Source organism: Phacochoerus africanus, chromosome 6, assembly GCF_016906955.1.
Source record: "Phacochoerus africanus isolate WHEZ1 chromosome 6, ROS_Pafr_v1, whole genome shotgun sequence".
Classification (NCBI taxonomy): Eukaryota; Metazoa; Chordata; class Mammalia; order Artiodactyla; family Suidae; genus Phacochoerus; species Phacochoerus africanus.
In genome coordinates this window covers 34,580,078-34,593,409 of record NC_062549.1, presented here as the reverse complement: position 1 = coordinate 34,593,409, position 13,332 = coordinate 34,580,078, and the positions used below count along the sequence as shown (strand labels likewise).

General features: G+C 40.9%; 1 protein-coding gene across 8 annotated transcripts in view; it reads right to left on the bottom strand.

The window, feature by feature from the left end:
• Positions 1 to 13,332, bottom strand: part of UBR5 (ubiquitin protein ligase E3 component n-recognin 5) — a 149,118-nt gene that overhangs the window by 68,588 nt on the left and 67,198 nt on the right. For all 8 annotated transcript variants that reach the window (XR_007135418.1, XM_047783494.1, XM_047783495.1 and 5 more), the window contains 4 exons: positions 6,012 to 6,128; positions 5,818 to 5,928; positions 5,046 to 5,200; positions 3,002 to 3,119 (listed from right to left, as the gene is read on the bottom strand). Coding sequence is in view for 7 of the 8 variants with exons in the window: in XM_047783494.1 (XP_047639450.1) it covers positions 3,002 to 3,119; positions 5,046 to 5,200; positions 5,818 to 5,928; positions 6,012 to 6,128 (501 nt within the window). In the remaining variant the exon portion in view is untranslated. The remainder of the gene's footprint in view (positions 1 to 3,001; positions 3,120 to 5,045; positions 5,201 to 5,817; positions 5,929 to 6,011; positions 6,129 to 13,332) is intronic.

Sequence of the window (13,332 nt, the reverse complement as noted above, 5' to 3'; positions counted from 1 at the left end):
GTTTATGATCGGACTTGTCTCTGTTGGAGGCTCCAGTTCGACCCCCGGCCCAGCACAGTGGGTTAAAGGAGCCGGTGTGGCCACAGCTCTGGCTCAGACTCGATCCCTGGCCCCGGAACTTCCATATGCCCCGGGCATGGCTAAAAAAGAAAAAAAACACACAGAACATGTAGACATTAGTGTTAGAAGTTAACTGTGTTCAGAAGTGAATAACCTATAAAACTCACTGCCAGGTGGCACCCCCAGGTCATACTCTAAAACCAAGAACCTGTAAGGTGGCACTGTCTAACATGCCAACAAGAGCTCCCAATGAAATAAAAACACTATTTCTAGAAATCTCCTTTGATTTCTCCAATAGTCCAATCTTATTGACATTCTGTTCAGTCATCTAATAACTGATAAATATGATACACTTGACAGTGGCATATATGAAGACCACATTTTTTAGTGGTTTATAATTAAATATAAGACACAGGAAGAGGTGGTACACTTGAGAAGTACAGGAACTGGAAATACTGGCTGATATAGAATAGTAGTTCTATCAAGTCTAGTTGTGTGTCACTAAACATAATTCTGTGACCTAGACGTAATAGTTTTTAAGAGGCAACTTCTTGAAACAGCTATGTCCTGCTTAGCTTGACTTAAAGAGAGGTTTCATCCATTAATTTTCAGAAACGACTAGTGAAAGCTTAATCATGGAAGAGGATCAATAAGAAAAAAGGTTATAACTGAAAGAGAAATGCACAAGACATTAGAAGTTATTTTATTTATAAAGGTATTTATCCTTCTTATAAAAATGAATACACCTTAAAGACCAGGAGGTATATGTCCAGCATACAGCATATAACCACACATGCAATGAATATTTGTTAAATCTGTTACTCTCAACAACCATGATCTGTGAGTACAAGAGTTGTTGAAAACTGATCAACAATTCTTTCTGATGTGAACACATGAACGCTTTCCCTCTTCTGTGGCTGTGACTTATCTTAAACCTCCAGTTTTCTACACCTTAAAACAAAACCTTAGTTCTACACCAAAGTATTGTCTATACTTAAGCAAAATGGCGAGGCACTAAAGTAAAGTACTTTTTCTGCCCTCCCCATCTATGGTAATGTCATCCTACATGCTAATAAGTCATCTGCTAGGATATCCTGCTATTATTATGTGCAGGATTATTTATTATTAATTATTATTAATGAATAAGGAACTGTGAGAACACCAGAAATCAGCAGGTGAACTGAGGAAGAAAAGGGGAGCTCCTACAAGAGAGAGACCTGTACAAAGCAGCTGACATCAACAATGAGGGCTAAACCACAATATTCAGAATAGTGGGAGGTCGCTGAAAACGTGCTAGTTGGAAGGTCAAGAAAGGGGTCAGAACAAGACTACCATGAATAGGACAAAAGGCACAAAAATAACAAGCACATTTCAGCTGGGCTTTGGAGAAAAGTAACAGCTAAAGTAGTGACTACTTTTAAAGACAGAGGTAATGTAAGTGATACCACCTTGTAATGATGAGAAAAAAGTGAAATGAAAAAAAGTGCTAATAAAGGAAATCAGTACCATGTTATATAACAAAAACCACCATTTGTCTAAGTGTTAGGGATTATAATAAAGTCCTTCAACACTCATTGCAGCACTTACTATAATAAACAAAAACATCCATTTTTAATCCTGAAGATAAATTTCCACAAGAATCTAATGAATGAGAAGTATAACAGTAGTTCTCAAATACTTCTAGCCTCAGGATCCTCTTTCCCTATTAAGTATTACTAAGGGCCCCAAAATCTTTTGTTTATGTGGGTCACATCTGGTTGGTATTTGATGTATTAGCAATTAAAACTGAAAATTTTAAACATTTATTTAACAATAATAAACCCCAAGTTTATATAAACTAGTTAGTAAAATGACATGTTTTTAAAAATCTGTAAGTAGCACTGTTTACCATTTTGCAAATCTCTTACTAATTTAATGGAAGACAACTGGACTCCCATGTATGCTTCTCCATTCAATCTGCTATGATATGTTACTTTAACCAAAAGGATAAGAAGCCCTACAGACATGTAACTTTCCCTTGAAAAGGATTGCGAAACCAGTAGGAGTCCTTAGACCACACTCTGAGAACCAGTGGGGTTATCAGAAAAATCACCTTACGTAAGACATTTATATAGGAGCCTAAAACCATCTCAGAGTCAAAAACTAGTAAAAAACACGGAGATGTGACAAAGCCTCCTGCCCCATGAAGAAAATACCCCCAGAGAGCAGAAGCTTTCAAACTGCTTGGTTGTTAAAAATCATCTGAGATGTTCGTTAAATACAGTGAAGCCTAGGCCCTACCACCAACCAACTACAGGAATGTTTCACACAGGGGGCTCCTAAAACTCTATGTACCAAATGATTCTTTGGCATGGGGTGGGGGGTAGCAGGCAGCAAGCAAAGCTTTTTATTAAAAGAGATGGTTTGTGGAGTTCCCGTCGTGGCGCAATGGTTAACGAATCTGACTAGGAACCATGAGGTTGCAGGTTCGATCCCTGGCCTTGCTCAGTGGGTTAAGGATCCGGCATTGCTGCGAGCTGTGGTGTAGGTCGAAGACACGGCTCAGATCCCATGTTGCTGTGGCTCTGCTGTAGGCCAAAGGCTATAGCTCCGATTCGACCCCTCGTCTGGGAACTTCCATATGCCGAGGGAGCGGCCTTAGAAGAGGCAAAAAGACAAAAAAAAAACTAAAAAAATAAAAGAGATGGTTTGTGCCCCAAGTGATTCTTAAAACCAGGCAGATATAGGATGCCTGCCCCACTGGAAGACCAACTGACATCAAGGCAGAATCTGTATATTATTCAACAATCGAGTAGGAGTGGTATGCTGCATATGTACTACTGGAACCTAGTCCTTCGAATGACATTCATTTATAAAACTGCCTATGGGGAATCACAGGGGAAGAAAGTGATTTTGAAGAGTAATGATGTCCCTTAGGACAGATTTGATTCTAATCACTTACCTGGGTACCAACAGTGATGTTCGGCATTGAAGAAATACCAGCACTAGATTTGGGCTTTTTGTTTTTTGCTCTAGCTTTCTCTAACATTTTTTTCCTTTGACTGAAAGGGACTACACCCCTGAAAAGGAAAAGCAAAAATTGGACAAATAAGTAGCAAAGAAGCCCATTAATTACATATGACATTGCATATATTTAAGGATTTCTGTTGTATTCCTTCTCCAATATTTTTGTCTCAGTATAAAATTAACATGTATGACTTGTTTTTTGGAGGGTTTTTTGGTTTTTGTTTTGTTTTGGTTTTAGGGCTGCATTCATGGCATATGGAGGTTCCCAAGCTTAGGGGTTGAATGAGAGCTGTAGCTGCAGGCCTACGCCACAGCCACAGCAACGTGGCATCCAAGCTGCATCTGTGACCTACACCACAGCTCACAGCAACCCACTGAGCTTAACCCACAGAACGATCCTTAACCCACTGAGGCCAGGGATCAAACTTGTGTCCTCATAGATCCTAGTCAGATTCCTTTCCACTGAGCTACGACGGCAACTCCACATGTTTAACTTCTTTTTGTTGTTGTTGTTGTTGTTGTTGCTATTTCTTGGGCGGCTCCCGCGGCATATGGAGGTTCCCAGGCTAGGGGTCGAATCGGAGCTGTAGCCACCGGCCCACGCCAGACCCACAGCAACGCGGGATCTGAGCCGCGTCTGCAACCTACACCACCGCTCACGGCAACGCCAGATCGTTAACCCACTGAGCAAGGGCAGGGACCGAACCCGAAACCTCATGGTTCCTAGTCGGATTCGTTAACCACTGCACCACAACGGGAACTCCCACATGTTTAACTTCTTAATGATCATAACTTGATCACAGATTTAGTACATAAGTAGCTCCAATTTTATTAAAAATTAAGGATGAGGAGTTCCCGTCGTGGCGCAGTGGTTAACGAATCCGACTAGGAACCATGAGGTTGCGGGTTCGGTCCCTGCCCTTGCTCAGTGGGTTAACGATCCGGCGTTGCCGTGAGCTGTGGTGTAGGTTGCAGACGCGGCTCGGATCCCGCGTTGCTGTGGCTCTGGCGTAGGCCGGTGGCTACAGCTCCGATTCGACCCCTGGCCTGGGAACCTCCATATGCCGCGGGAGCGGCCCAAGAAATAGCAACAACAACAACAAAAAAAAAGACAAAAAAAATTAAGGATGAAAATTCACAAGAAATTCATCATTTGATATTTTCTTCCAAATAATTCTGTTTTATAAGTCAATTCCCCTTGATATTATTTCTGCCAATGCAGTTATGGATAATTCCTAAAGTCCCTTTCCAACATTAATGGACTAATTAAATGAGGCACAGAGTATTCACACAATGAAATACTTTAATAACTTTTAAAATTATACTTTAAGTAACCATTAAATGAAAAAAGTATGACAATACCCTAAACTTCCAATAAGTAAAAGCAAAGTACATGTTTTTGTGTTGGGAAAAGGCTAATAAAATACCCCCAAATATTAACAGTAGTTATATTTGGGTTGCAGGATTATAGGTGATTTTTGTTTCTACTTTATACTTGTTTAAAATGTCATAATTATAGTCACTAAGTATGTATTATTATAAGCTTTTCTTATTCTTTAAGGTTTTTTTTTTTTCCCCAATGTCACTATGCTCCAAAGTGAAATTTCCCTCTTTATAAAGCACTTTTCTTAAAAAATTGAGGTAAAGTTGATTTACAATGCTGTGTTAGTTTCCGGGGTATAGCAAAGTGATTTAGATATCATATTCCAGTTCTCTGCCCTATAGAGTAGGACCTTGATTTTATCTATTTTTTAATACAGCATTTTGTATGTGCTAATTCCAAACCCCTAATTTACTCCCTACCCCCAACTCCCCCCCGCCCACTTTCCCCTTTGGTAACCATGTTTGTTTTCTGTGTCTGTGAGTCTAAAGCATTGTCTTTTGACTGATCTTCTCAACTGGTATTCTACTACTCAAAGCACCTATCTATGTACATAAAAGCATTCACTGATAAGAAATACCCCTTCTGTGATACTCACCACCAATATAAATTGTTCTCTAGCTGTGCACAGGTGTAGAGGGCACAGCAATGTAAAGAAACAATCCGTTCACCTTGAAGTTCTGAGTAGGTCTGTGCAGTATGCTCTAATTTAGAAGCCACAGAACTTAAAGTTTCATCCACCCATGTAGCAACCTAAAGAACAAAACATTGAAGGTTCAAATAAGACAAGAAATATTTTCAAAAGAACTGTGGTCAAAACAAGGGCAAGGAATACCTACAACGTAGAAGGGAACTCTAAAACATTTTAACCTAAAGGCTAGAGAAACAAGTAATTCAGAAAAGATTCTTAATGAGACTAGAAACGGAAATATTTTCTTCACACAAGTCAATCAAAACAACAGTTACTGAAATAAATGTCTAATGCCATCTCTAAGGCACTGATCACAGCAAACATCTGCTCGAACAATTTTTAAAAGAATTTAGTGACTCTAAAGTCAAACTGATAATCTGGGGTACAATACCCATACTTCTTCAATCTCATCTATAATAGCTTTTCACTATCTCTTTTGTCAGCATTTTGCTTGAATATTTTTTTTCTTCCCTTCAAGTAGAAAGTTATCTCTGAAACTGGATTATAAAATAAAGACAGCAACAAAAAGACCATACATTGGATTCCTCTCCCAAGGCTTGAGACACTCTGTGGATCTAGTTAGAAAGACAGAAATGAAAGATGGAAAGGGGGCAGGGAGAAGAAGAAAATCAAGAATTTAAGAAACGTTTATCAGTCAAACACAGTGTATCTATCATACCTTGTTATTTTCTGTAGCTACCGTTGCTCTTATGCTATTTGCAGACAGGAGAACTATCTTTTCATTGGTTAGCCCCAAAAACGTTGCTCGTGGATGATGTAAGGAAGGATTCTTTGAAAGCATAAAAAAAGTGATTACCATTTTGTCTGCTGATTTGGAGAGCTATTTAATGCGAGACTAATGTAATGAAATACCTGTGCATTTCTGTAAGGCTCAGACTCACTCCACTTCCACTGGTAGAGTTCTCCTTTACTACTGACAGCCAAAAGCTCCGAATACAGAGCCCCAATACAGATGAACTTTGTTCCATCCTATAAAGTAAAAATAACACAATGATATAAATATAACAACTGCCAAACCTAAGGATTCGGACGTATCACATCAGTTACATCAAATCTGGATTAACTGGGTGAACACATAAACCACTTTGGCAACGTCTCCAGCAAAGCATGCAGGGCCCCCTTAATGTGGCCTGGGCCTGCCCCCTCCCCAGAACTCACTCTCCTCAAGTTGCATTGGCCTTCTTCCTGCTCCTGCCTTGTTTCTCAGGTGACTCACTCCCTCCCTTCAATCAAGACTGCGCCAATGAGACCTTCCCTGAGCACACAGTCTACTAACTCAGCACCCCAAGAGCCCATCTCTCGCTCTGCTTTGTTAGTTTAAAGAGTCCACAGCTTGATGTCTTATAGTTACTCATTTAAAGTTTATTTCACTCAAAGAGAAGTTCTGTCTTGTTCACCACTGTTATCCCCCGCTCTTAAAACAGTGCACACAGTAGATGCTTAATAAATGTGTTGAAGAAATGAAGACAAGACAGACTAAGGAGGTGAAGCAGGAAAAGGTGAATATCAAAACAGAAGATTCCTTCCTTGTAGGCTATTCCAAGCTGCTGAAACAAGTGTCTATGTTGTTTTTTAAAGGAAACGTTCACTTAGTTTTAAAGCAATGCACATGTGATGAACTGGAATGCAATTAATTATAAGACGCTTAGATAACAAATATAAACAAAAAGTTTCAGGGATAAAATGATAATTTTTTAAACGTAAGACCAATATGATCAGAGTTATAAAGCTATCCAGAAATCTCACAGCAAAACTTGCCAATAACAGACTTTAGGCTGTATCTTTGCTACAGCAAAACTTCTCTGCTCTCTTTGAAATTCTGGCTCCAAAGTACGCTAAACCAATGGCATCTTCTTTCTGTCAAATCCCAATCTCATTCGGTCAGACGAGTTATGGTGCTCAACTAAACTCTGTGAAGTCTACCAAGACTTAAAACAACAGAGCTGTTACATAAAGAACACTAATTTTAATCTTCTATTTTACCAGTGCCAGTAAATCTTATTTTCAAGGCACATCTATGGAGCGATGAGAAAGAGACCTAATTTGAAATTTTCTGATTTAGTAATTCTTCTCTTCCAACAGCATCTGAAAAACATGACTTTCTCTCCAGCGCTGCTGCATCGAATCTTAACATCTCTACCTCACACCTCCTTCTCAACCCCTGGGTAAAGAGATGAGGGAATAAGACCAAGTGAGTCCAAAACTTAGCAACTAGGTAACTTCAGATGATCATTTCTCTGGACCCATTTCCTCACCTCCAAAACGGGCAGAATGATAAGACGCTGGGGAGAGAGGAAACAGAAACAAAAAAAGTACATATATGAAAGTACCTGGCACAAATAAGTGATCAAATTCAATTGTGATTACTCTGTGCCCCTGACTTCAACTCCTACTCCCCCAAAAAGCACCAAGCTTCTTCAACATCCCTGAAGATTTCCGGAATGAGAAAACATCACTCTCTCCTCCTTCTCCCCATCTCAAAAAGTGTCCCTCTCCACTACTTAAGAGTAACTCACAAACACACAATGGATGCAACCTCCTCTCATTACCCCAACAACAGTCAAACTCATCTTTTCCTTCAATTGTACTCACAGTGAAGTGAATTCTGACTTGGCCTATACCTCACCTCATCAGCTTTCACTAACAGCTGTAACGGTTCTTCCAACAGCCACAACAATGCCCCATGCATTTAATCAATCCATCGTCTCTCTAAACTCTTTGAACCACTACCAGTTCTGCTCATTACCAATTCTAGAACCTCTCCTCCCTTGACCATTGGTTGCCGCTCTCTATATGGGTCTTCCTCCTACCCTCGTGACCACCATCTCCCTTGTCCCACCATGTACTCCCCGACCCAGATTCTGTCTGTGTCCTTTTACTCAAGGCATGCGTGCTCCACCTTCAGCCTAAGTGCCCACTAGGGTACCTGCTTTTAAACATGTAAATCTCCTATCTCCATTCTAACCTGCGGACTAACTACCTATATGTCCTCAAAGCACCATAACATCTACAAAATGAATGCATCATCTCCTCCAAACGCACAGTCCCCATCTCCATGACTGACACCCACCACCCAGCCTGTAACAGGGCAGGGACCCGGGAACCTGGGCGCTCTCCTCAACTCCTCCTCCTTTTCTCTCAGCCACACGGTGACCAGCAAACTAATGCTGTACTTTCAAATTCTTCTCAGACTCTTCCATTCCTCAGTCCTCGCTGTCACTGCTTTGGCTGAGATCCTCACAATTCCTTTCTGTACCAATTCTACCCGTCTCTTAAATGACTAGATGTTTCCTATTCTTATCATTTTCGCACAATGCCAACAGTGCTTGTCTCCTTAAAAACACACAAAACAACCCCACCAATCTTACCGTGTCAGTCCTCTAAGAACTTTGTTGGGAGAACAGCATCCTGACTCCTCAGCAAGTAGTCTAGGGGCCTTTAGTCTTGCTCCATCTTGCACTTCTGCTACTTCCTACCACACAGCAGCAGTTCCGAATTTCTCATTGTTCTCAGGGTGTGTTCTCACACAGCAGCAGTTCTGAACACACCCTGACCCTTCAGGACTCTAGGTGCGTACCTGCCATGTTTAGAATTCTTTTGCATCTTGGTTAACACCTACTTAACCTTAAAAATACTTAAATGTCATCACCTCTGTGAAGTCTTTGCCAAATCTCAGGTGGTATCAGTCATTCCCCACGCTGAGCCCCTAAGCACCATACTCGCACCTTCAGTCTAGCACTGGTCACACTGCAAACACATTTCGTTCTATGTCAATGTTCATCTTCCCCAGTAAGTTCCCCATGTGAAGGTCCATAATGTATTCACCTCTACATCCTCACAGGCCAGCTTGGTGCTTGGCACATAGCAGGAGCACACTGATAACAGGATAAATAAATACATCTTATCCCAAACTGAGTACAAGTCCTGCCAGAGCACATAATCCTGAACAAAGCATCCCTCTAGCAAGAGCATGGTGTGTGCGGCCCCGTCAAAACCGACTTGCCTATATTCTTCAAAGATGGGCTGCATGAGCAAAGTGAACCCTGAAGGCCCCCAAAATCCACTATGGACAAATGTGGATGGATGGTACAACCATCAACCAAAGGAAGTTGATGCAGAAATCACCTACTGCTTCTTGACTGATCTAGATTAGTACTGAGAGAAATACAAAACAATCGCATATATACAAAGGGATTGTATTTTAGCTCACACATTTCATGTCACAGACAACAATGCTTTTATTGTTTTCATGAAATACTAAAGGCTGCTTCTGAGCAAGATGGGGCCTGCTTCAACCCAAGTGGAAAAAGTAGATATGCATGTTTCCTTAAAGATCAGTGGTTTATAGTTCTATTTTTTAACAAATTTGAATCATTTAGATAAACCTGCAACTGCCTGAAAACAACACGCCATCAACCAAATAAGAAATCCCTCCTTAAAGGGAGATGGAAAATGTTAAGTAACCTGGCCAGAGCCACATCAAATCCTAGTAACCGTCCTATAGTTAGTGACCTATATGTTGAAAAAGTTGGTCATATCATTCCTAAATTATCCCCACAAAACTTGGTTTTATTTCTTTTTAAAAATTTTTCCCACCAGCAAACCCTAGTTTTCCCATTAAGTACCAGCTCCGACAGGAAGGTGTCACGGTTGGAATGGACGTTCTACAGTCACGGGCTGCCTGGGACAAGCTGTCAGCTGCCCTCATTCCCACTCCCCTTCGCCGTGGGTACCTAGCTTTCCATGTTCTCCTGACACCCGGCTCCTTTTCCTTCTTAGGACCATTTCTCTTTTTGCTCTTACTTCATCATTAAATTACATTTGTGACACACCTAACTAACAACTTCTAACAGAAACTTCCTGGAAGCTTCCACATGTCAATTAAAAAAAAAAAAAAAAAAAAGACCCCCCCCCCAACTTCCACTTCTAGAACGTTGCAGGTGAGAAGCAGTTATGACCAAAAAGTTTGATCAGCTGGTCCCAGCTATAAAGCTGCTCCAAAGAATTTCAGGAGCCAAATGTCAGGGGACTATTTCCTCTCGACACCACTCAAAGAAACTTGAAAGCAACATGAAGTCCTACAATTCAAAAGGCTGGTGGGGGATAAGTTTTCGTATTTCTCCTAAAATACATGAAAAGAGATCCAGAACAGTAAAAGTTATGACTATAAATTAACAGTGCTGACTTGTTGAATCAGTTTTGTTTCTTCATCACCCACCATACAACTTTCATCAAGTTCTCCTCTGAGAGCTACCTGAAAATAAGGATGTGCGTCTTTTAAATTGAACACATTTGTTTTGTTACAGGGCACAAAGCGGCAGATTTTACGTTCGGCTTCGGCAGACTGACTTGGCACAGATTTCCACACAAGTTTTCTCCCTCCTTTCCCTTCAACACTCAGGACCTCGCTCTTACCTGTGCAGTCTTACTTTTAACAGTCTTTGTTACTACTGCAGGTGCACTTTTTTTCCCCTTTGTAAGTCACTTAAGATTCTTGTTAGAAGAAGGTTGGTATAAATACAATATGTATATTTATTTATGTATTTTCTAGATAGACAGTTACAAGTTAAACGTAGATATTCAGCAACATAGAACCAAGTTTCGAATCTGAGAAAAGCGAATTCAAAAAAGAACGGAGATGCGAACATGGAGCCATGTTAGGTAATCGCCTACCGGAAAGGTGGCACCTTCTCATCAAAGCACCTGAATTGTCAAAGCTATTTCCAGAAATACAAAGCACAATAAGCAAAGGGGGGAGGGACAAGCATGGTGGAGTGAGAAGAGGTGTTTCTCTGGGGGGGAGCTGAATGGGGGAGGGGGTGGAGCAAGGTAACAAAGTTAGAATTGCAGGGTAAAATTACTCCGAAAGCAGAATAAACTTGGCTAGTTCAAGTGTGAACACTGGGGACCTGGACTTAGGCACTCCCTCCACCTCTCACTTTGGTACAGATTACCTGTTAACTGCCTGTTATGCTCCATTGCTACTGTAATGAAATGTGTTCATTATTTGCATTCTAGTCCAGTCAGACAAGGTGCATGGTCTGTATCTCTTTCACCCTGTGCCAAATTCTCTACTAACAGAGAACCTGGCACCCAAAACACTACTGCCACACAGATCTACAGAGAACCCAAACCCACCGGGCTCTCTCACCCTCCCACGACCTGCAGAAACTGCCTACTGTCTTTGCAGAACAGGACCCTGCTTCCCCTTGCTCTCTACATCTCATATGCACCAGCTCATTTCATTCTCCTGACAAGCCGATAAGGAAAAAGGCATTATTAGCCCCATTTTATGGATTAGAAAACAAAGACCTAGAGAAGTTATCCCTCGGGCCTGATATGAGCTCCAGAAGTCTGGCTCCAGAGTCTGTCCTCTTAGCAATCACTATGGCCTCCTATGGTTCCCCCCAAAGCCACCTGTATCTAATTACACCCAAGTAGAAACATCACTGTTCTGCCTTCCTACAAAAAAAAACCTCTCACCCTAACACCTGAACAAAAGGCCTAACACACGCTATGCCTTTAATCAAAGCTACTCAATTCCTGATTAGAAGACCCTCACCTCTGTCTCTGCGGAGCTTTCAACATCTCTATAAATTATCAATTATGCTTAAAAAAAAAAAAAGCTGAAAAGTTAATGAGGAGAAAAACTTTGTCTTGTTTTCCTTTCTTTTAACATCTTGACCCCCTTCACTCCCTCCCCACCTCTGGCAACTACCAATCCGCCAATCTATTCTTAGTATCTATGAGCTAGGTTTTGGTTTTGGAGGTTGTTGGCTTTGTGGGTTTTTGTTGTTTTTTTTTAATAAAGATCCCATATTTCAGTGAGTACATACACTATTTGTATTTCTCTGATTTATTTCACCTAGTATAATGCCCTTAGGGTCCATCCACGTTGTAAAAAATGTCAAGATTTCATTCTTTTTTTTATGCCTAAGAATATTCGTCGTGTGTGTGTGTGTGTGTGTGTGTGTGCGCGCGCGCGCGTGCGTGCGTGTGCGCGTGTATGTCCATCTGTCCGTCCGTCCATTTGATGAATACTTAGGTTGCTTCCATATCTTGGCTATTGTAAACAATGCCACAGTGGACATGGGGGTATAGTGTCTTCCCTTGGTTCAGAAAACACCCAGAAGTGGGACTGCTAGACCATATACTTCTAGTTTTAATTTTTTGAAGAAACCCTACAGTGCTTTCCATAGTGGCTACACCAATTTAAATTCCCACCAACAGCGCACAAGAGTTTTTATGCTCTTGACATTTAACTCAAAGAATAATTCGTGGAATAACAAAAGTTTAAGGTTACCTCAAATATTTTTGATTTAAGATTACATTGTAGGAGTTCCCGTCGCCGCGCAGTGGTTAACGAATCCGACTAGGAACCATGAGGTTGTGGGTTCGGTCCCTGCCCTTGCTCAGTGGGTTAACGATCCGGCGTTGCCGTGAGCTGTGGTGTAGGTTGCAGACGTGGCTCGGATCCCGCGTTGCTGTGGCTCTGGCGTAGGCCGGTGGCTAGAGCTCCGATTAGACCCCCTAGCCTGGGAACCTCCATATGCCGCGGGAGCGGCCCAAGAAATAGCAAAAAGATAAATTAAAAAAAAAAAAAAAGATTACATTGTAAAGGCTTAAAGAGAACATTCGTTCCATCATTCAAGTCCTTTAATAACTCTCTGCATCTTCTGATTATAGCATTCAGCCTTGCAATCACCCAATGGTTTACTGATAACTAAGAGAATGCTTAACAGCTTAATTAGGCTTATGCTACTTTCTCTTCCAGAATTGAAAACTTTGATGTCTACCTTTCAATCATAAGCTAATACAAAGTGTTTATTTTTCAATGACAACATCTTAAATGAAGTTTTCCTTTAACAGGATAAAAGGTATAGATAGGACATACTTGGTTGAATACAATGCTATTTCTCCTTCGTTCAATGTCTAAACAACCCAAGAAAGTAACACATGAAATAAGGCCTGTACAGTGTCAAGATTTTATGATGCACTTAGTAACTGTCTCTGAAAACAAAACAAGCTGTACCTAAAAACATGCCTATCAGTAAAAACCAAGAAAGACTGGCTAACTCTAACAGGGGTACCCTAGCCAGGGAAAAACTTGCTAAACTCATCCTGTTCAAAACACTTTCAAATACATGATAAAGAAGCCTAGTCTAATACATAT